Source organism: Elgaria multicarinata, chromosome 4 (genome assembly GCF_023053635.1).
Source record: "Elgaria multicarinata webbii isolate HBS135686 ecotype San Diego chromosome 4, rElgMul1.1.pri, whole genome shotgun sequence".
NCBI classification, from domain to species: domain Eukaryota; kingdom Metazoa; phylum Chordata; class Lepidosauria; order Squamata; family Anguidae; genus Elgaria; species Elgaria multicarinata.
This window is the reverse complement of record NC_086174.1, coordinates 122,364,429-122,388,829: the sequence shown is the minus strand read 5'-3', so window position 1 is coordinate 122,388,829 and position 24,401 is coordinate 122,364,429. Positions and strand designations below refer to the sequence as shown.

At 39.8% G+C, this 24,401-nt stretch overlaps 1 protein-coding gene across 1 annotated transcript in view; it reads left to right on the top strand.

The window, feature by feature from the left end:
* Positions 1 to 266: 266 nt before the first annotated feature.
* The window catches only part of SH3YL1 (SH3 and SYLF domain containing 1), a 32,868-nt gene continuing 8,733 nt past the window's right edge, over positions 267 to 24,401 (top strand). The window contains exons 1-9 of the mRNA XM_063125818.1: positions 267 to 416; positions 9,157 to 9,267; positions 10,717 to 10,830; positions 11,798 to 11,862; positions 15,212 to 15,324; positions 16,991 to 17,119; positions 18,684 to 18,849; positions 20,856 to 20,916; positions 23,114 to 23,170. Of these exons, the coding sequence (XP_062981888.1) occupies position 416; positions 9,157 to 9,267; positions 10,717 to 10,830; positions 11,798 to 11,862; positions 15,212 to 15,324; positions 16,991 to 17,119; positions 18,684 to 18,849; positions 20,856 to 20,916; positions 23,114 to 23,170 (817 nt within the window). The 5' untranslated portion in view covers positions 267 to 415. The remainder of the gene's footprint in view (positions 417 to 9,156; positions 9,268 to 10,716; positions 10,831 to 11,797; positions 11,863 to 15,211; positions 15,325 to 16,990; positions 17,120 to 18,683; positions 18,850 to 20,855; positions 20,917 to 23,113; positions 23,171 to 24,401) is intronic.

Sequence of the window (24,401 nt, the reverse complement as noted above, 5' to 3'; positions counted from 1 at the left end):
CTTCGCCGCTTTACGGCAACCAAAAAGACCCTTGAAAATCCGTCTTTGTATATTGCCTGTATGTATAAGTTATATTGCCAGTATTGGTAAAGAATAAACACACTTGCTAAAATTAAAAACAAACAAACGCGTTTTCGGAAGATTATACTAACACGTGTTTCGCCCCGCGCGCTTCCTTTCGCAAATTGGTGCCCTGAACAGTCAGGCACTTGGATAGCCGACTATTCCTTCTGCCAAATGCACCTGCTCCAGGTGAGCAGCAGCCGCCGCCGCCGCCTCCCCGAGGCGGGGCCTTTGCAGGGGGATGCGGTAGTCATTTATTTTTCCACCTGAGTTGCTGAATGTTTAACCCTCGAGATTGGGAGAGACTTTTCCAGCAAGGGCTTCAGTGTGTGTGAATGAGCGCCCTGGGAGAAGTAAGTACACGGATGGTGTTGATCGAAGGGGGAGGAATGTGTGGTGATAAAAATTTAAGGTTTGAGAAATTAGATAATGGGTCATCCTTACCTGGCTAACTCCCTCCCTACCCCCGTTTTTTGTATGAATTCTTCCTCATCCGGTCTTGGCATAATTCATGGGATATATTTTGTGAACCGCCCAGAGAGCTCCGGCTATTGGGCGGTATAGAAATGTAATAAATAAATAAATAAATAAAATATATTCCATATGCTAAGATAATAAGAAACTTGTAAATCTCAAAAACCCCATAGTCGGAAGCAAACTCAGTGGGGCTGTCCCAAGAATGACGTGGGTTTTGTTGTTTTTCTCAGCCTGTCAACAGATGTATGAGTAATAATAGACACACACCCGTCACATACTTATTTATGAAATTGCTTGTTTGCTCTTATTATAAAATGATCTCCAAACTAGCTGCAACTGATAAACACATTAAAATTAAGTCTGTTTAATCCCCATAGGTTTTGTTTAGTACACTACATATATTCATATTTTAATAATATTATTTTGTTCTTTTAATGAGAGAGCTAAGAGTACTTGTATCATTCCCACTGAAATCAACGGGGCTTAAATGTACTTAACTTTGGCTGAATTGTTCTCTGCATTTTCTCTCAGAAAAGAACAAATTGATGAGATATAGCTTCATGTAGGCAGGCACATTTAATGAAAAAAAGTATATTTTGTGGCCTTTCATAATGGTAACAGCTAGGTTTTATAGAGTACATTTCAGTAATTTTCATGGGTTGCTATAATAATCTTTACAACAGACTTATAATCTATATTGGTATTATTATTCCCATTGCAGATGGGGCACTGAAGCTGAGACTGTATATCACTTTGTGAGTTTGTGTTTAAGGTGGGGTTTGAACTGAGAACTTCCTGGCTAATGGTATTAACCACCAGCTGCCACAACCCTGTACTAGGTAAAATGTTCAGAAAGTACAATGGAATGCTGCGTTCATTCCATTGTGTAAACTGAAATGTGTGTATTCAAGTAATACAAATAAGTAGTACTTTAAAATGGCAAGAAGTTTGCAAATCGCCCTGTCAAAATATAAATTGTGTGGCAATTGATAAGCATACTGTAAAGTTAACAGAGCTAAAGGGAATTAGATATGACATTGCTTTCTGCAGTGTAGGGACCTGATATAGGGTAATCTATTCAGTTATATACAATAAAATTGACATCCGAACTCTCTACTGAGGCCGTTGCCCCTCCTACTTCTCCTTCGTTCCTATGTATTGCCAGCAGAAGGATGAGGAGGAAACACTATGTGCTAGAAGAATAGTGCTTTTAAAATAATAGTCTTTTTAAAAATGTGATTTTTATAACATGCTATAGTGGGATGAGTGCTTCGGCTGCAACATGTGTACAAGCTGCAATCATTTGCATTTTGTGGCATTCAGCTGTATTATCTTAAGTTGAGCAAAATTTCCAAGAGATGTTATCCCCATGTATGTGTGTGTATGTGTGTATGATATATATATATGAAGCAGAAGTGTTGTTGATCTGAACATGGTGGGTGTTCTTGTATTGTACAAGATTACACTCCCCATCAAGCAGGGGTGTTGAACCTCCCTGTGGGCTACATCTGGCCCACCTGGGGTTCCAGTCTGGACTTCTGCAGTTCCTAGCCTCACCATCTTTCCCCCAATGGTTGATCATTTGGTGGTTTCCCTGCTTTTGCACATTTCTTCTTCTTCTAAAAGATTAAAAAGTTTCTCATAAGGTTTATTATTATTATTATTATTATTATTTATTTATTTATATAGCACCATCAATGTACATTTAGTTTAGTACGTTTAGTTACTAGCAGTAAGAGATTTAAGCTAAAGTATGCTGGTCCTGTCCCTTTTGCCTTCAATCTCACCCTCCACAGGAATCCAGCTCTTGGATTTATTTCCAAAATGGAATGTAGCGCTCAACACTCCTGTGGTAAACTCCTATCATCAGATTTGTAACCTAGATAGTTCCAGGGCCTCCCACCCCACCCTCTACTTGATGCTCATGTAATGGCTATGGCTAACAATGTATTTGACCTCCTGCTGCTGATGTATTAGCTGTATCCCTTTCTATTGGATATATATCTTGTTACTGTCACCTGTGGCTTGGTAATCTCCAGTTTGGATTACTCTTACAAGAGGCTGCCCTTGAAGATGGTTCTTTAGCTGTAGCTGGTGCAAAATTCTGAGACCACCTTCTTGCAGGGGTGGGCCGTGAAGAACACAGTGCTCTCCTATTCTTGGTTGAATACATTGGATGAGAGTTGGCTTCTGAGCCTGATTCATGATGCTAGTTTTAACTTTTAAGATCATAAATGGCCTGTAATACCTGTTACAGCCCTTCTTTTACATATTCATGATCCACTGGGGAAGCTGTGCTTTGATTCCCTTACTTCCCAGAGGTTAGGTCAATGAGGGCCCAGAGCAGATCGTTCTCAGTAGTTGTGCTGATCCCTGCCCAAGGACGACCGTTTGTCCAGTTCCCTCTATTATTATATTTCTTTTTAATTGTTTATAATTCTTTTTAAATTTCTGCATAGCTATGGTAACAGTGCAACAGTTTTCACCCCATTTTCCCTTGCCCCTACATTCTTACCCCTCTTCCTTTGATCTGTGATATGTAGCAGAATTGCAGGCTGTGCCCATTAATAAGAGCACATGCACAGATGAAATAAAACAATAGCAGCAGAAAAAAAATTAGGCATAGAGAAAGAAAACTAACAGGGGGAAAAAGGAGGATGAGGTGCTGGTGAGGGGCCAGCAGTTGCAATAAGTTGAATCCAATGGGAGTATTGTACCAGATGTAAGCGTTTCTGCTCACACAAGGCGGGATACCCATTTTCATCCACCTACTTCAACCCTTTGTGACAACTTTTGGAATGCTCAAGGGGCTGCAGAGGGGAAATGAAGGGGATAACAGTGAAAACTGAGAGCGGAAATGCTTTCCACTAGCTACAACCCAATGACTCTGTTCAGAAGACACCTTAAACCATGGCTTTAACCACAGTGAATAAAGCAAAAAAGTCTTATTCGCCATGGTTTAAGGTGTCTTCTGAACATGGTCAATATGTTTAGCAAACCTTACTCTCATCTAACATTTACCTGGCTGTCCCAGCAGGCTTTTACATCTGCCTTTGGCTGAGACATAACTTCCAGCTTAAGTATTAACTACAAATGGTTTGCTCTGTGCATTTCTCAGTTTTGAGGTTTCCCCACCTCTAGATTTTTGACCACATCTTTGAGTACTATGCTGTAGAAAACATTTTATAAATACATTTTAGTTTAGGGAAATGGAATCCTTTTTTGGTTCTGTAGATGGCAAGCTGCAAAAAAGGTTGTTAATGTAAACGCATGCTTCTAAGACCCAGTTTTGATTTCTACAGCAAAACCTTTTTAGGGTATCAAGTCAGTCTAGGTATGATTGGGGAGGAGAAAGACGTGGTGGAGTGGTGACACTGTCTGGATTATAAATTAAAACACCAACAAAACAACTTCTTATTCACTCAGTATTTTAACACTTAATTTTAACTTAAATTTAAATTTTACTGTTTTAACTCTGTATTTTAATCTTATAATCAACTTTGCTGTGTGGTTTTATCCTGGTTGCGCTTTTTATACTGTATTTCGTAATTGTGTTTTTAACCTGTTGGGTGTTTTATTGTGGTTTTAATTTTTGTGAACCGCCCAGAGAGCTTCGGCTATTGGGCGGTATAAAAATGTAATAAATAAATAAACAAACCCTGATCTGTTCTGCTGAACTCTTGACTGACTGCTGTATGGTCAGTGAGACTCCGGCTGCCTGGTTTGCATCTTTGCTGCTCCTATCCTTTTCCTGAAAAGAGATGTTCAAGCCGTTTTTCTATGCCAATGGCAGCAGCAGGAGCCACCGGGAATTGGCTGGAGTGGTATGCTTTACTATCACCCCTTGGCTCAACTCTTGTGGTATTTACTGTTCTGAATAATCTAGGTGAAGCATAGAGCTCTTCCATATTGTTGTATAAGAACCCTTTGATGACTGTCACTATTACTGGGGGAATGACACATAAAGTGGTGAGAGACTGTGGCGGCAACACCAATGAGCAGAGGACTGTGTGGCTTTCTCCAACAGGTTTTTTTGTGGGGTGGGGGTGGAAATCCAACAAGCATTTCACTTGTGTTGTTGTGAAACTGCATTGTTCATGGGGAGAGAAGAGTTTTCAGTATTTGGGGCTGTGAAGCAGTATGTGCTTTTTCTGTTGTCCATGAGAAAGTGGAGGAGGGGATGGCTTCCATCTAGCTAGCTGCATTATCTATGCTTGTATGCCGTTGTTCTGCATGATTACAGAATGTTTTTTGTTTCTGGTTACTTTTCAGTTTTCTGTCTTGCACTTTCAGAGAGGCAAGGTCAAGTCAGAAGATCGTGGAAAATACTAGCATGGTCTTTTTGCTAACAGCTCTTAAAGAGATGTGACTAAGGGTGCAATCTGATGCATTGTTAGATAGAAGAAGAAAAAAGTCCTACAGCTCCCAATATGGCCCAGCCAGCCAGGCTGGAAATTTTAGGACTTTTTTTCTGTCTACGCATGCATAGGATTGCATGCTAAGATAATGGCAAAACACCTTGTTGTACCTTTCCTGAGACGTCTGAATTGTTTTGATTAGACAAACAGCTATTTGATTTTCAGAAATAAATGAGTGCTGGCTATGTAAAATTATTCCTAGGCCACCTTTAAGACGGAGATGCTAATTTGTTGGGACAGTGTTTATCTCTGCACTCTGGTGGTCTTCTAAAACAATCTTCACCAACCTGTTTGGGCAACCCTTCATCACTACTGACGATTGGCTCTGCTGGCTGAAGCTAAAGTCTAAAACATGTGGAAGAACTCAGGTCAGGCATGATTGTAGTGTCCTAGATGACATCACACTTACAGTTGTTAGATACTTGTGCCTGGTCTGGGTAACAGTTGCTTTTAGGGGAAAGCTTTGCAGACCCACCACTCCAGCTGACATTTGCACAGGTGGAGACAGATGGCAACTAGCAGATGTTTTGCACTTATGGGCAAGCCTGAACTACATAGTTTTCAAGCCATGTTTTTCTTCACTTCACTTAGTTTCCCCACCACTACCAAGAATACTGCAGATATCTACTATCCATATGCAACCTCTTAACTAAGAGGTGCATTCACACATATATTCATATTCCCCTCCCCACCAAAATGTATCCTGCACAGCTGTCGTCATATTTTACTCTTTAATATATTTTAGCTTTCATTCAGTGAGATTATCCTGCTTAGGAGGATGACAGGGAGTTTAGTCTATATGTATTTACAGGCTCATTTCAGGCTCTTAAAATAGGGTGACCATATGAAAAGGAGGACAGGGCTCCTGTATCTTTAACAGTTGTATTGAAAAGGTAATTTCAGCAGGTGTCATTTGTATACATGGAGAACCTGGTGAAATTTCCTCTTCATCACACCAGTTAAAGCTGCAGGTGCCCTGCCCTCTTTTAAATCTGGTCACAGTATAGCTGCAGTATAGCTCCTGCAGCTTTAACTGTTGTGATGAAGAGGAAATTTCACCAGATGCGACATGTATACAAATGACACCTGCTGAAATTCCCTTTTCTATGCAACTGTTAAAGATACAGGAGCCCTGTCCTCCTTTTCATATGGTCACGCTATTTAAAAATATACAAGTAATTTGATGTGGGGGTTCATAAAATTCTCCTGGTGATAATTTGTCTTCTAATTAGGATGTCTGCAGATTTATTATTATAACTTTTTATACTGTCAGAAGCTGTGAGTGGTTTCTGCCTCTAGGATAAACACTTTCACGTTCGTTGGAATAGACCAGCCTCCCCTATCCTGGTGCCCTCCAGAAGTTTGGACTACAGCTCTCCATCATGCATGGTTATTGGTCAGGGATGATGGGAGTTGTGGTCCAAAACATTTGGATGACAACAAATTGGGAAATTCTGGGCAGAAGGTAGATCTCCAGATGTATTGAACTCCCCAAAGCCCCTGCAATCATGGCTAAGAGTCAGGAATTCTGGGACTTGACGTCCACATTTGCAGATCTACTTTCTTCCTGGACTAAGGAGCAGTGTCCTAAAAGTACAAACAACATTGAAGTTTTAAACTAATTAAGTGTGCAATGCTATGCATGTTTAAACAGAAAAAAAATGTAAGGCTTTTTCTGTCTAAACATGCATAGCATTACACCCTAAACATGTACCTTTTACGTACCTTGTATTTGAAGTTTTAAAGTGACGTATATAACTTATACCACCATTGTGTTATAGTAGAGTTGGATAGTATAATTGGAAAGTAAACTCAGATAAAATACAGCCAGTTTTAAAACATATCGTGATGGGTTTTTTTAAAGAAAAAGAAAAAGAAAAACGCTTGTTGATATAAAATGTTTTGGAAGTTAGACTTGTTGTACTGGGATATAAATACTTCTCTCACATGCCCTGTTAATGTTCTGTGCAAGACCTCTGGTTTACATTCCTTGTTATGCCTAGAAATGACCTTTATTAGCCCAGTGCATTTTATGTCACATGATTCTTCCTCCCTTCTGTTAACTTATTGGGTGGATCTCTATAACTCTAAAGATTTTGCAGTGTTTGCTTCTGTATGTATTATGCAATTGCATTAGATTGACACTGTTTTGAGTTTCTCATCTAGAGCTAACTAAAATGACTTTAAAGTTTCTGGCTATTTAGCGCAACTTTTAATCCTCTTATATTTCTGCTGCTATGCTGTTTTATCTCTGTGATATTTTATGTCCTACTATAATTAAACTTTAAAAATATGCATATTCCTGAATAGTTGTATATTCGTTCCCTGATAATCCCCACTGTTGCTTCCTCTGTCTCCTCCATGTCAAATGTTAAACTGTAAGCTCCTTGGGGCAGAGTCCTGTCCTTTTGCACTCTGTAAAGATTCATGCATATTGATGACACTAAATAAATAAAATAAGTTTCTGCAGTATTCTAACATTTATGTTTGGTCATATACTTTCATACTACAATAATACTGATAGGGCCCTGCCTTGTTTTCACTCTCATGGTTTACAGCCTGACTGCCCACACTTTAAGTAGCTGCAAACCGTCCTAATAATACTTGGGTACAGTGCAGATGGAATGTGGACTATAACTTTAATTCACAGTTGAGCTACTAACACTGGATTTTATGGTCTGCAGGGACTGCAGTTCAGTTTTTTATTCCTGTCTTAAGTTGTGGTGATCTGTTAATGAATCATGTGGTTTTGTATGGTATTTTATCAGGACCATAAATATTGTGATTTTTTTGAAAGGCTTCAATTGGGCCATGAAAGGGAACAATGTAACCACATTTTTTCAGCCCAGCTCAGAATGCTATGAGAAATAAGCATCTCTTTTTATGATGTATTTAGCCAACTGTTAGTCAGAATGCTAATTATGGATTGACACACTTCCCTTAGATGCTTCCACATTTTTTTGCTCTGCGGTATGCTTTGCTGACTCACATAGGGTTCAACATCTTTCTTGAATAAGTAGCTGTAGATTAAGTATTTCAAAGCCATCAGCTAGTAAAGCCCCTTGCTGAAACGTAACTTTTTTATATATTTTCTACTACATCTCTCTCTCTCTTATCGGGTTTGAGACATTTCTTGACCGCCATTCAGAGTAAAAGCCTTCTCAGGACAGCTTACAACAATAAAATATATAAAAACATTTAAAATTTTAAAAGGAATTAAAACATAAACACAATAAAAACATAAACTCAAACAATAAAGCCAGCTACAAAGGCAATAGCAACAAGAGTAGTCATATCACGAGAAAGCCAAAGTAAAATAATATGCTTTCAAGGACTTCTTAAAAGCCTGCAATGACGGAGCATGGCGAACTTGTTCCAAAGGTGTGGGGCCACTGTAGAGAGTGCCCTGTCATGTGTGTTCACCTACCTAACTGCTCTCATGGGTGGGCAAATGAGAAAGGCCTCTCTTTCAGACCTTAAAGTGCAGGCAGGCTGGTATGTATGAAGGCGGTCCTTCAAGTAACTTGGTCCCAATCCATTTAACGATTTAAAACTCAAAACCAGCACTTTGAATTGCGCTCAGAAACACACTGATAACCAGTGCAGTTGGTAATAATAATATATTTATTTGTTACCCACCTCTCCCTCTGGACCAAGGTGGGGTACAACACAAATGCAAACACCATAAAATACATATAACTATTTAAAACATTTAAAACTAATACATTATTATAAGCAGCACATTATTAAAAAGGCATCTTACAATTCAACTGGGTAGGCCTGCTGGAAGAGATCAGTCTTATGGCTTTCTTAAATTCTTGAAGACTGTTAAGTTGATGAATGTCTCCCGGAACAGTTGTTTATTTCGCTAGATGCACACTTCAGTGCTACAAGTGACCGAATGTGTCATTTATCCATAGACTGAGTATTGTCCTATAAAAATAGTAAATTACTACTGTGTTAGATTGGTAAGATCCTCCAGTGTTCAGCCACTATGTTGATCTTGAAGGAAATAGTACTAGTGTCATATGATATTACTAGGTAAGACATTTGTGCTAGATTTTTAAGATTGTAGCATAAGATGGTCCTAATAAATGTTACAGATTCTTAGAAAGTGTCACATGCCTATTCCTTTTATTATAGTCAAGTTTTGTTATGATACCACATTATATGGTTTATTGCTCTTTCCCCCCTGCAGTGAATAACCCTATACCTTCTAACCTGAAGTCGGAAGCCAAAAAAGCAGCAAAGATTTTAAGAGAATTTACAGAGATAACTTCCAGAAATGGTCCTGACAAGATCATACCTGGTTAGTACAGAGATGGGGTGGATGGGTTTGTTGTTAGTGAAACCTTAATTTGGTTGTCCTTCCTTGAGCTTTCCTCTGTTTAAGCTTGACCTTGTGATTAAAACTTCCCTCTGGCCTTGATTTTTCTTTGCGAGTTTATCTTAGAGAGGATGATTTAAAGGCATGGACTTTGTATCTGTACAGTAAAATGGATAATCTGATGGAGAAACTGCTTGTTATATTTTGAAAGCTCAATTTTGTATAAACTATTTCCATAAGAGAAGCTGATGTTGCATTCAAGGAAATGGCAAGAGATGTCTCCCATCTTTAGTGACAATGTGCTTCTTTTCAGATGGATTATAAGAGACCAGTTAAGTAGTAATCATAAAGGAACATCCATTTACTCTTCTTTTCCTTGTTTCATTTGCCCTTTCCTTGTTTCATTTGCCTTTTTTAATGGTGTGCTGCTTTTAATGATGCACTGGTTTTAAACATTTGAATTAGTTTTATGTATTTTATGATGTTTTTATTTGTGTTTTACACCGCCTCGATCCAGAGGGAGAGGCGGGTAACAAATGAGCACACTGGCAAGGGACAACTTCAAAGCTGACTTCCCCATTGCCCGCTCTCAAATTGGCAAGTAGCACTAAATTCATGCCTCCAAGGTCTGAGAAAAAAGAAAGATCCAAAAGGGAACAGTATCATAATCTTCATGATACCAACTAAAACCTAAAAATCCATGGACTTTACTTTTTGGGTTTCATAGTCTTCCTCAGCACTTCCTATTTGGATTTTTTCCCCCTAATGGCCAACTGCCTGCATTTCTTTCTACCTTTTTTCATCCATTGTAGACTTAATGCATTTATCATCTTGGCTGAAACCTGGCTGGCATAATTGGACGACATCAAGTGTTCTGAAGGATGATAGTGGCCTAGTTAAAATATTTTGTGCTGATTTTTCAAATTACCGTTTGGAGGTCATACTATTGGCTTAAATGCCCCCTTCTCTTCCTCCCTCCTAAGGCTCATTCCCTACTTTCTTTTCTGCTTTGTAATAACCATGATTTCCTGTGACATATGAGCCAGGCAAACTATGATTAGCACTAACCTTCACACCATAGCTCAGCATTAATTATAGTTTATAGTTGCCTGCTTTAAACTAGTTTATAGGCCTAAGAATGTTTGGGACATGTCCTTCTTTGCCGCATGTTACACAACAAAGCACCATTGAAATTCAGGGAATGGCAAAGCAACTTGTGATAGAGCACAAAGACATTCTACTCAAAAGGCAAAAAGTAAAAATAAAGTCACTGGTTTCCAGCTGTATCTTGTTGTTGTTGCTAACTTGATTATATATATGATAACTTAATTTGTTTTTGATGATAGCTCAATTTTTAAGAACCCACCTCTCCAAATTGGTGGATATTCTTTCATCTCCACAATCTTTAATTGTCTAATTCATTATTTGCAGCCCATGTGATCGCCAAAGCGAAAGGTCTTGCAATCCTGTCTGTTATCAAGGCTGGATTTTTGGTAACAGCTCGAGGAGGCAGTGGGATTGTATTAGCTCGCCTGCCTAATGGAAGTAAGTTTTCCCTTTCTCATATAAAAGAAACAGAACCCTAAGCATATTGTCCTGCTACCACTCAAGAACATCAGCACAAGCAATTCACGTCTCCATATGAAAAGAAGTCCCACTGGACCCTAGCAAAGATGGTGCACAGTATATTTAAGCTTAAATAGGGCCTCTATGTTAAATGAGATAAAATAGTGAACGGAGAACTATTATAATTCCAGCATACCTACCAACTACTCTTCCAGCTAGACATGTAAGATGTCAACCTCAGGCCCCATTGCAGGTTTCAACATTGCAACAAGTTTCTCTGTTCATGTGTTTGATTATGCACTTAATTATATTTATAAATGTGGAAAATAAAGAGTGTGACATGGGCAGATCATCTATCAGGCATCACTTGTACAGAACATGTCATGGATTTTACCATTTTTTAATGGTGTCTATGAGACGAATAGCGTACATAAGTGCAGAACTGATGCTATTCGCTGAAATAAAACCCAAACTAAAAATGCTTTAGCACCCATTAATATGCCTCTCTTAATAATTGGATGAGAAACCTGAAGTACTCCCACTCTGGCACTCTATTGTCTGAAGGATTTCATGGAAAAAAACAAAATTTTAAAACAGACAGAATTGTGTTATTGACATAGCTACATGATTCAAAAACTATCTGTGTTCTGTTCTTTTGCTGGCAGGCACTAATAGCCAACTTACGTAATCTCTCTGAAGAATAGTTTGCAAATGAATGTTCTCTTTGTCTTAAGTCAATATTTACTAGCAAAGTAAGTATTGTGTAATGTGAAATCGGGCGTTAATTGCTATATAAAACAGCTCACAATACGCTGGGGTGAAAAAATCTTGGATTGGATCCAGATTTAATCCTACTTATGAGTAGACCCATTGAAATCAATGGAATTTAAGTTTTTCAAAACTGACTTCACATTATGATACATCTTGCTTCCCTTTATGTGTCCAGGCTGGTCGGCTCCATCTGCAATAGGGATAGCTGGCCTTGGTGGTGGATTTGAAATCGGAATTGAGGTAAGGTTTTAGGGTTGCAATATTTAGTCTGGTCGATGGGTTAAACAATATTTTGGTTGGTTAAAAAAAGTCCCCAATTAATCAGGCAGCAGATTTCCATATCTGATAAAAAAATTTAAATGCAAGTATTTATTTACAAAAATACCTGCAGATGGCAAGTACCGTCCTGTGTGATAAATAGAGGGAAAGTGTCTCTTCTTCATTGTCTGCTGCAACATGTATGTCCAGCAATTCTCTAGAACTGTTCTTTCTCTCATGTAAACTTATGCAGAGTTAAGTGATAAAGGGCACAATCCTATGCATGTTTAGACTGGAAAAAAAGTTCTACATGCATAAGATTGCACCCTAATTGACAAAACTCAAATGGTTAACCAAATAAATCTCATTAATTGGGTGATAGTGCTATTTAAAACATACAGTATCTTCAGTATCAGAGGCAGAAAGCGTATATACACTAGTTGCTGGGGAACATGGGCAGGAGGATGCTGTTGCACCCATGTCCTGCTTGTGGTTTCCTGGTCAACAGCTGGTTGGCCACTGTGTGAACAGAGTGCTGGACTAGATGGATCCTTGGTCTGATCCAGCAGGGCTCTTCTTATATTCTTATACATACTGTTTATACATTTAGTAACTGGGAAATATTCTGGAAGTTGTAGGCTGACCTATGACCTTAAGAGGGTCTATTGTAGTATACTTTATATTGTAACATAATGGCAATTCTACCTTAGGTTTATGTACTTTACATCCCATCCTGTGTCTTTAAAGGGTTAACACTTACACTGGGAAACTAAAATAGCTTGATGGCTGTTGAGCAGCCAGTAGTCTAAGCTTGTAAACTCATTTCCCAAATTAAAGCACAGCTCTAATGCTTTCCTTGAGAGTTCCTCCCAAAGAGAAAATTTGAACATGCAATTGATGGATAAGGAAAGTAAGGCCCTGCCTTCTCATGAAGAAGGCCGACTGGTGTGGCTACGGAGTCCTGAGATGGTGTCATAGCCTGTTGTGTAACCCAAAGCGCTTTTGTATATGCCTATCACCGGTCAAAACCTAGCATCAAATCTAGCTACTTAACTCAAGAAAGCTGGTGGGGGTGGCACAGCTCCCCACTCTCTGCAACTGCTATGCTATCTGCTGGTGTCCAGCCTATCACTGTCACATCTTTCTGCTTGGAAGGAAGTGGGAAGGAGCTGCCACGGGAAGGAGCCGCTACAGAAGCCAAGCTTTTTCCTTTTACCTACTGACACTCCCCAAGCTGAGGAACAATGTTGTAAAATGGGCAGAACCTGGGGGAATAAATGGGACCCCAAATTATGCCCCACTAAGTTCTGCCTCCATGACTCTCTCAAACATGCATACGGTGGTTGATCAGATAATAGCACGATTACAGAGCAACTCATGGGCTGTGTGTCAGTTCCCATTTTTGCCCCATATACAATTGTGGTGTATTTGGTCACCCCAGCCCAGCCGAGATTCTGTATAATGAGATTTCAAGTGAAGTTTTGGGAAGTGATTTCTCAGCCAAATATTTCTCCTCCTCAGCCCCTTCCCCTCCAAGGTTTCCCTATCCAGGTTTTCTTTCTTTCTATAGCTCTTTCAAAGTCAGCCTGGTTGATTTGCTTCACTCAAACTCAAATGCTACATTTCTGAGGCAGTGTTTGAAATTGTGCACTTAATTCACTTCTCGTTGTGCCAAGGCAAAAAGGTGACAATGGGCTTTTATTCAGAATGAACATCCTATTCAGGTCTTCATTAAGGGCTTGTTCATATTTCCGCTTGTTCTGAGATGAAAGCCACTTAACTTGCTTCAGTCTCTTGAAGGATTAAGGGGTTTATCAAGCTAACCTGAGGAAAAGAAGTCATAAACACACACACATACACACACACACACACACGCCCCTCTCCCTCTGTAGGCCACATCTTCCTCTATCCTTCAGATGGGTTGTCAGCTTTTCTTTTCTTGCATATTTGAGGAGCTTTATTTTGTTTTAAAGTTTAACACTTTTTAACTCTGTATTTTTAAATTTTAAAAAACTGTTCAAAGAAGAGAGTGAGATGTTACAGTTACAGTTGATACAAGAGACAGCCAATGAGCACTTATTTATTTATTTATTTATTTATTACATTTTTATACCGCCCAATAGCCGAAGCTCTCTGGGCGGTTCACAAAAATTAAAACCACAGTAAAACACCCAACAGTTTAAAACACAATTACGAAATACAATATAAAAAGCGCAACCAGGATAAAACCACACAGCAAAGTTGATATAAGATTAAAATACAGAGTTAAAACAGTAAAATTTAAATTTAAGTTAAAATTAAGTGTTAAAATACTGAGTGAATAAAAAGGTCTTCAGCTGGCGACGAAAGCAGTACAGTGTAGGCGCCAGGCGGACCTCTCTGGGGAGCTCGTTCCACAACCGGGGTGCCACAGCGGAGAAAGCCCTCCTCCTAGTAGCCACCTGCCTCACTTCCTTTGGCAGGGGCTCACGGAGAAGGGCCCCTGTAGATGATCTTAAGGTCTGGGTAGGTACATACGGAGGCGTTCCTTCAGATAACCTGGCCCCAAACCGTTTAGGGCTTTAAATGTCAATACCAGCACTTTGAATTGGGCCCGGACCTGGACTGGCAGCCAATGAAGTTGTAAAAGGACTGCCGTAATGTGATCTCGCCGGCCAGTCCCTGTTAATAACCTTGCTGCCCTGTTTTGCACCAGTTGAAGTTTCCAGACCGTTTTCAAAGGCAGCCCCATGTATAACGCATTGCAGTAATCCAAACGAGAGGTTATCAGAGCATGGATAACTGTAGCTAAGCTACAGTTTAGCTACAGAACACTTTACACAGTTCTGCTCTGAGAAATGGGTGAGATGTCTTTAGAGGGTGTTCACACATTACATTAATTTGCCTTTAATTTGTATACACAGATTGTACTCCTGCATGGTGATCTGTGCTCATGTATGGTTATTCACATGTGTTCTTACAGACATTTCCGGATGAGATCCCAGTATCTTTTTATTTCATCTGGAGGAATATGTCACAGAATACTTGCACTGCGGAAGCAGTGTTCAAGCTTCTTAATTTAACAAACAGCAGAAATAAAGATTTTATTTTGAAACTGGAGGAACAGGCTTGGTTTTATTATTCAAGCAATTGGTCATAAAAGTACTGCTGCTGTTCTAGCTTTTATAGAAATAGGTCCTAGTGTGTCCAATGGGTTGTGCATTCTGGGAGAGTTACTGGTTCTTCCTAAACCATTATAAATAACTTGAATACTTGTGTTCTTTCCTTCAGGAAATAGATTAACATTCAGGGTTTCTTTCTTTCTAATTCTCCCCCTCTTCTCACCACCCAGGTGTCGGACCTTGTTGTAATACTGAACCATGAGAGAGCAGTTGAAGCTTTTGCAAAAGGTGGCAATCTTACTCTGGGAGGCAATTTTACCGTGGCAATTGGGCCACTAGGGAGGTGAGTATCATCAAAACACTGAAGGATCATAGTTCCTGGAGCTTTTACTTTGCTCATTTCTGTATTTTTGCTGAAAAATACAGAAATAGGTTTAAGTGAACAGTGTATTTGTTGGTCTTGCTATGAGACCTGAATTCAGGCAAAGTAGGTAATATAGTTCTCCTGGGACTTGTATCAATTCACAATGCCTATGCGAGTTCACCTGACTGAATCTTTTCCTGTGTCAAAACCATTGCCCACTGAAAGCATGTTGTGGGAAGAAAGGGAAAGGATTTTAGCCTACCTTTCTCCCTGACGTGCTGGTATTTTGTGTTAACTATCTTGAAGAGTGTTACTACTGGCTACAGTATAAGGCAGATACCACTGTGGCAGCCGCTGGGCCAAATCCAGCCATAACTCTCTACCCTATGAGGAAAGATTACAACAGCTGGGATTGTTTCGCTTGGAAAAATAGTGAATGAGGGGAGACATGATAGAGGTGTACAAAATTATGCATGGTGTAGAGAATGTAGATAGGCAGACATTGTTCTCCCTCTCCCATAATACTGGAACCCAGGATCATCCTATGAAGTTGATTGGTGGGAGATTCAGGACAGATAAAAAGAAGTACTATGGAATTTACTACCCCCAAGATGTAGTAATAGCTACCAATTTTGTTGGCTTTTAAAGGGGGTGGGTGGATAAATGCCTGGAGGAGAAGGCTATCAATCGCTACTAGTCCTGATGGCTATGAGCTACCTCCAGTATCAGAGGCAGTAAGTCTGTATACACCGGTTGTTGGGGAACATGGGCGGGAGGGTGCTGTTGCACTCATGTCCTGCTTGTAGGTTTCCTGTGGGCAGCTGCTGTGTGAGCAGAATAATGGAAAATGCTTTTTCTAGCCTTCTATGGGATCTCAAAGCAACAGCAAAAAGTTGTCATTGAACAGCAGTTCCCCCCCCCCCTTTCTATCAAGGGTTTGTGAGATGTTACAGAACCCCTAAAGATCGTAATAAAGCTACTTGTATGCAAGTAATTTGCAACATAAGGTGGGATAGCATGAACTGGACATAACAGGACTGAGAGCAAATTAGGTTAAAGGTCTCTTCTGCTAAATATATCAATGTTGGTATGTAGATGCTGGTACTCCTTTCGTCGCCAGCTGAAGACCTTTTTATTCTCCCAGTATTTTAACACTTAATTTTAACTTAAATTTAAATTTTACTGTTTTAACTCTGTATTTTAATCTTATATCAATTTTGCTGCGTGGTTTTCATTCTGGTTGTGCTTTTTATATTGTATTGTGTATTTGTTCTTTTAACCTGTTGATTGTCTTACTATGATTTTAATTTTTGTGAACCGCCCAGAGAGCTTCAGCTATTGGGCGGTATAGAAATGTAATAAATAAATAAATAGAATAGAGAACCATTTACAAGAACCAGTTTTATTTCTATGCTCAAATGGGTATAAACTGCTTATTCTCATAATAAGACAACTGGAATACCTATAACTACTAAGAAGGCTCCACAAGCAATTTACTGCATTTGGGGTAACTTTCTGTCAGCCTAGTTCAGATGGGGAGTGGGATGTGAAAGTAAGTTTTAACTGTGTTTTTAATGATTTTTAAGCATTTTGCAAATTAATGGGGAAATGCAAGCTGCTCATAATGCTTTTCCTTCCCCACTAGAAATCTAGAAGGTGATGTAGCCTTAAGAAGCTCTGCTGCTGTCTATACCTACTGCATATCTCGAGGGCTATTTGCAGGGGTGTCTTTAGAAGGAAGTTGCTTAATTGAAAGGAAGGAAACAAACAGCAAGTAAGTTGCTGGACACATCGGACCTCCCTGTTCAGAATTTAGCTGAAGTGGCGATAATTGCTGATAATTGAACTACTGAACAAACACACAAAGTGAGCCTGAGTTTCACCTGAGTGTCTGGTTATAAATGCTTGAAGGTTTTTTGCTTAAGTACATTCTTTCAGTCTTTTGTGTACCAATGGGAAGAAAGAATAGTATAACTTAAGGAAGCGGGAACCTTACACTTTCTCCGATATCATATTTATGTATTTTATGCTTTTAAAATTTGTATATTTGTTTTTAATGTTCACTGTTCTTAACTTTTGTAAACCGCCCAGAGATCTTGGACTATGGGGCAGTATATAAATGTAAATAATAATAATAATACCATCAGCAAACTGTTAGTAGCCAGAGCAGCACTGTCCATTCACAAAATGTGTGAGGAGCCCCACGATTTGAAGTACTACAATTTAAAGAGTGGGAAAAACCCTAAGACGAGCTCAATCAGGACTGAGCATGTTTAGTGGCACAGAATGCTGGTAGTTGGAGGAGAGGAGAAAATAGAAAACTAGGCAGAGGAAGAATTAAATGAAGTATCCTGGAAGAGGGTTCCTGATTGTCTGGAACACTGAACACGTCTGGCACATTGAACATGGGCACGACAAACTGCACTCTTTTTTTTTTCATTTTTGCAAGTCCCATTTGGCTTATCATTTAAAGCATATATAAGAAGCAGCCACATACATTTTTATTTTTATTTTATTTAATAGATTTATATATTGCTTACTATATTAAAAAATATCTCTAAGCCGTTTACAATATACATTAAGCGCACAATCTTATGCATGTTTAAACAGGGGAAAAAAGTCTACATCTCATAGCATTCTGTAACCGGCAATACTGGCTGGGCAATGCTGGGGGTTTTAGGACTGTTCTGTCTAAACATGCATGCGATTGCAGTCTAAAATACATTGAAACAGAATAGTTATAAAAGCATTAAAATCAAGCATTCACAGTGTCATAATTAGCAAGCATACTGGGCAGCGCAATGAATCAGGGAAGGCCTGGGTAATACGATGGGTCTTCAATTGGTGCCTAAAAGACGTCACAATCTGTGCTTCCCTGTTAGTTACTGGTGGGATGTGGGGGGGATATTCCATAAAGTCCCAAGTCTGGTCTGAAGGCACATGAGGCCATCACCTTGCTGAAACTAAGCAGGCCTGGGACTGGTCGGTGCTTGGAGGGGGAGACACCTGTCAACCGCATGTAGCCACCTTGAGTTCCACGATGGAAGAAAGATGTGATATAAATGTAATAATGATAAATATATAAATAACGTGGGTGCCAGCACTGAGAATGCCCACTTCCAGGTTGCTGCAAGATGGCAATCTGCAGGCCGCAGTACAACTAGCAAGGTCAGCAAATTTCTTGTTTAGCAAGCCATGGATGAAATGAAATGTACGTTGTGTTCAAAACAATAGAAATGGGGTGATGCAGGGGTGTAGCTACTGAATAAGATTTGCTTTCTCTCCCCACTCACTCCATGCCCCTATTTGTGGACTAACATAAAGCATTCTTTTTCTAGATTCTATGGCCGGGATATTCGTGCTAGTGCCATTCTGTTCGGTGATCTGCCACCTCCCCTTCAAGCACAGGACCTTTATGATATCCTTGAATCTTTTACTCTGCAGTATGAAACTCAGGAAGGGAGAAACTGTGCATGGCCGGCAGTATCAAGAGAACCAAAAAAGGTTTGAATGAGCCCGCTCAATACTTGCTTCGTATATTTTTGAGCCAGGACAGATTGTTCCTTCTACAGTGCTCTTCCACTGACTCTGTACTGTCTTCTCTTTCGGAAGAACAAGTCCTGTCTTGGCAAACTGTGGTGTCACAGAGCCTCTATGACGTCTGTTATTAAACTTCTACTTTGCTGCCACCACCCTATTCTTTATCTTCTAAAAAAATGAGGGAATAATATACTTTTGTGTGTGAGTGTGCGTGTGTTTTGTTCACCTGAAGTAACACATAAGACTGAGCAGACGTGGTTGTTAAACAAAATAATCAAGTTTATTCATATAGAAAAAGGTTTTAAAAGACACTTTAAGATTATTCTATTTTATCCACATACATCTACTTCTCTCAACCTCTCAGGGAATACTAACCTCCTCTGAATCCTATAACCTCACTTTCTTAATACTATCCTGAAACAAGCTTCTACTAAATTTCACTCACTCCTACTCTCACTAACTCGTTAACCTTGACTCTTCTAACTCTGACTGACTAACTCTAACTGCTAAACTGCCAGACTGTCCTCTCACTCCCCTCTCTCGCTATTCAATTCAACTAACTAATCAGAGGACACTATTCACACTGCTCACCATTCTAACTCCCTTCTCCCACTTACTTAACATTTCCTGAAAATAAAAGACTCGGACACAGCAAATCCAAACCTGAACCAAACACTTAAAACATACACATATAAACAATAACGTAAATTATCATTTCGTCACATGAACCCTGAACATCCATTTGTAGCTTTACATCAGAGCATTAGTAAATTTCAGCTTTCCAAAAACACTGCATTCTAAAATTCCTAAAAATCTTGACTTTGTGAAGGATGGTGACTCCCAAATCCCTCCCAACTACCCCCAAATATGAGAAATCCATGCCACCTCTTGTGGAAGACCCCACTTCATAAATATTGTGAAATATTTATTCTTTGGAAATCACTCACCGCTCTGTAACCCTGTCTGGTGAATGCACCCACTTACCTTACTTTATCACTCATCTTCTGCTGCCACCAACCATTTCTGGTACAAACCTTTATTCCTACCACACACAGTAGCTGGAGTAGGCTACAGGCATGACATAGAACAGGAGATATATTTTAAATTAGAACAGAATACATTATTTGTAATATAAGATGGATAGTTATTTAGATATTAAAGGTAGTGTTTTCTTTCAGTGTTTTCTTCCAATGTTAAGTGAGTTCATTTGCCTAACCAACACTAACAGCCAATTGCTCTTATCTTTACTCCTCTCTAGCTGGTCAGGGACTTGCTGCTAGGGATACAGCACAGAAGAGGTCTTTCAGTAGGTGCTCTCTGAAGACTTGCAGTTTCCCAATTGCTTGTAGCCGACTAATGGGTCTTCAGCAATAGGACACCAATGGATGACTTCCTCTCCCTCCAGGTGTGCTCAGCTTCTGCCTTCTGTTTTTTCAGTTCTTCTGCTTTTGTCCTCTGGAAAGCCACTGCTTGCTACTACTTTGTTGTTCCATCCGACCATTCACAGGTCTCGGCTCCATTCCCGCTTCGGCTTCCTCCAGGCTCCGCTGGCTGCTGCTGCTGCTGCATCTCCCTTAGGCTCTTCTCTGCCTGACTCCATACTCTTCTTTGACTCTGACAGAGCAGTGCTTGACCTTTTATTCTCTCCAGCCCAAGCTCTCCATTCAATTACACATTACTCTCTGGCAACCTGACACTCCATTGGCCTACACTAAGGTCAGGACATACCAATAGGGAGACGATCGTGGCTGTGACTTGGTTCTCATGTTGTGTTAGAAATCAGTCTGCCCTTTATTCTTCTTCTAACTGTTTTATGTTAAATTATGGCACAGTGTTGGGTTGTCTGGCTAGACATGCAATTCTTGTTCAGTCGACATGGACATTTGTTTAGCCCTCTGGATTTCCTTAAACCTTTTGACTATCTTCTGAAGGTAACAATTGTGATTGTATCTCCCTACCTCCCCTGCTAGGCTAATGGGCATTCCTCGAAGCAACAGTCACGCAGGACTTCAGAACACTCTACGCCAGAAGGTATTGAGTAACCAGCAGCCTTTATTCCCTCTCTCTCTCTCTCTTTATACACAAAGCGTCATACTTTTATTGCCTTCAGTTTTATTTCTTAAACTTATTGGTAAATTTATTGTAAATAATTGATAAGAAAAATGTCTTTCTGTACAAGAAGGCCTAGGAAAGTTAAGTGATTGTATTATTTGCTCTCTGGGTATTGCATTGGTGTACCACAGAGGTGGGCAAGTCTTCTTTCGATTGAGGGCCACTTTTTTCGTGGGTAATCTGTTGGGGCCATATGTCAGCAGTGAGTGGGGCCAAAGCCAACAGTGGGCAGGGGCAGAGCCAAAGGTAGGCGGGTCACCCCTTTTCTTTTTCTCCTACTTCTCTGTCTCTCAGCTTTTCTCTCTCTCCCTCTTCCTTACCACAGACTGATATGCCAGGGAAGGGACAGATGGCTCATGCCAGAGATCTGAGCTCATTGTATGCATGCTTTTGAAATTACATTGAAGGCCACATAAAATTAGGCCAATGTCCTACCCAGTGTATGATGTGAAGATGCTGTGCTAAATGGCCACATGTGCATCCTTATCCCCAGGATCTCTCTGAGCTTCAAAGAACGCACAGAGCTATTCCACCCACTATAGCTATCCTGCTTATTTCAGTAAGGGGAGGGGAAGAAATGTGTAGTTGTGTGTGTGTGTGTGTGTGTGTGTGTGTGTGTGTGTGTGCGTGTATGTATATATATGTGTGTGTGTGTGTGTGTGTGTGTGTGTGTGTGTATATATATATATATATCTTCCACTTCCATTGAAGTGAAAGCAGTAGGCAGCATTTGACACCACAATCCTATGCATGCCTCTTTGGAAGTAAGTCTCATTTAGTTTAATGGAGTTTATATCCAAGTGAGTGGGTATAGTATTGCAGCCTTAGTTGATTAATCAATTAGATTAAACCTTTCTTTTTAAAGTGCTGTCAGTTTAAAAGAGTAATAACAAATATAAACACTTAAAAAAAGTGGAGATGATAGGAATAACCCTAGAGTGGGGCTAGATCTATACCAAGCAGGATATGAAACTTTGAAAACAGTTTGAAAACTGTCTATGGAGTGTGTCCTGGGCCCCAACAGTTGTCACTACTGTTATAAACCATTTTAAAGCAGTAGTGTAGATCCTGCCTGGATCTTGTTCATTGTTTTCACTTATGGTACCTGCTGTGACACATGCAATTATTTTCTAAGCCAGCACTCCCCAATCTAGTGTTCTCCACCTGTTTTGGATTTCAACTCCCATCAGCCTCAGCCATCATGGTCAATGGTCAGGAATGCTAGGAGCTGAAGTCAAAAACATCTGTAGGGCACCAGACCTTTGGGGATGTTGGGGGATGCTGTTCCAAGCACTATCTTCCTTTCAACTATTTTTAATTGTATGCAGTTATATTAAATTAATGTAATGAATAGACTAAGATTGGTAGCATGACCAAGACTGAAAACCTAAGTGAATCTCTGTGGGAATAAGAGCCATTTTTAGTGCAATCCTGTTCATGTCTACTCGAAGGTAAGTCCCATTAAGTTCATTAAGACTTACTCCCAGGAAAGTATGTATAGGAATGTAACCTTTAAATGGGTAACAATTTTACTGCATACATGCACACTATAGTGCACAGGGCTATGGGACCAGGTAACAGAATGAATATAGGAATACAGGGAGCTTTGGTTATTGGGGAGTATAAAATACAATAAATAAATAAATAGAACATGCAGTCTAAAATTATTATGTTACAATAATTACAAACCAAATTAAGATTCATGTCCTCAAAACCTGCCTGTAAACATCTAATATTTCTTAAGAACATGTTTTTCCCCCTAAACTGATCCTAATGGGCTTCGCTCTAGCTGGGGGAGGGATGCTGTTCCCCCCCCCCCGCATTCAAATTCCACCCCACCCCTGTCAGCTTTCCAGTGCTTCTGCCATATAGATTTAGAGACGATGCAGATGTTCCATTAGTAATCCACTTCAAAAGTTATCTGTCGGCTTCGTACAGACAAAAGCCCCAAACACATCCAAAAACATACTTAAGAGACTGGCCTCTTCTTTTGCTTTGTGAAATTGTTCATTCTTGCTCTGCTTAACTTCTGCAATAGCAATGCTAGTTTTAAGCTATCAAACTGCATCATTAAACAGGTTGTATTAATGAATTTATATTTTGACTTCTTCTGCAGCTGTAAGAACAACAAATAGACTTTACCCTGAGCTTCCCAGTTACTCTGCTGTGATAGGTGAGTGTGTTTATAATATTGCCACTAATAAAATTGAATGTAAGGGGTTGGTTCCAGTAAGACTCTTGCCTTGGTGCCCCAAACAAGCAGCTATTTTTGAGTAGACATAAGATGCTCAGCACAACTTACTTGGGAGTAAGGCCCACTGAATTAAAACCTAGATAGAGCCAGCAGCAAAGAGTAAAAACAATATAGCATATACTACCGAAGTTAAACAAGCAACAAAATGAAAGGGAAATGATCTAAATTTCTAAAAGAACTAAAAACTGTTCTTAAAATGCCTTGGGCGATATAAAGGCATTTATCTGGTGACGGGGGGAAAAAAACCCTTTACCTACAGTCGTGTGAAAAAGAAAGTACACCCTCTTGGAATTGTATGATTTTACATATCAGGACATAATAACAATCATCTGTTCCTTAGCAGGTCTAAAAATTAGGTAAATACAACCTCAGATGAACAACAACACATGACATATTACACCGTGTCATGATTTGTTTAACAGAAATAAAGCCAAACTGGAGAAGCCATGTGTGAAAAAGTAAGTACACCTTATGATTCAATAGCTTGTAGAACCACCTTTAGCAGCAATAACTTGAAGTAATCATTTTCTGTATGACTTTATCAGTCTCTCACATCGTTGTGGAGGAATTTTGGCCCACTCTTCTTTACAACGTTGCTTCAGTTCATTGAGGTTTGAGGGCATTTGTTTATGCACAGCTCCCTTAAGGTCCCGCCACAGCATTTCAATCGGGTTGAGGTCTGGACTTTGACTGGGCCATTGCAACACCTTGATTCTTTTCTTTTTCAGCCATTCTGTTGTGGATTTGCTGGTGTGCTTGGGATCATTGTCCTGTTGCATGACCCAATTTTGGCCAAGCTTTAGCCGTTGGACAGATGGCCTCACATTTGACTCTAGAATACTTTGGTATACAGAGGAGTTCATGGTCGACTCAATGACTGCAAGGTTCCCAGGTCCTGTGGCTGCAAAACAAGCCCAAATCATTATCCCTCCACCACCGTGCTTGACAGTTGGTATGAGGTGTTTGTGCTGATATGCTGTGTTTGGTTTTCGCCAAACGTGGCGCTGTGCATTATGGCCAAACTTCTCCACTTTGATCTCGTCTGTCCAAAGGACATCGTTCCAGAACTCTTGTGGTTTGTTCAGATGCAACTTTGCAAACCTAAGCTGTGCTGCCACGTTCTTTTTAGAGAGAAGAGGCTTTCTCCTGG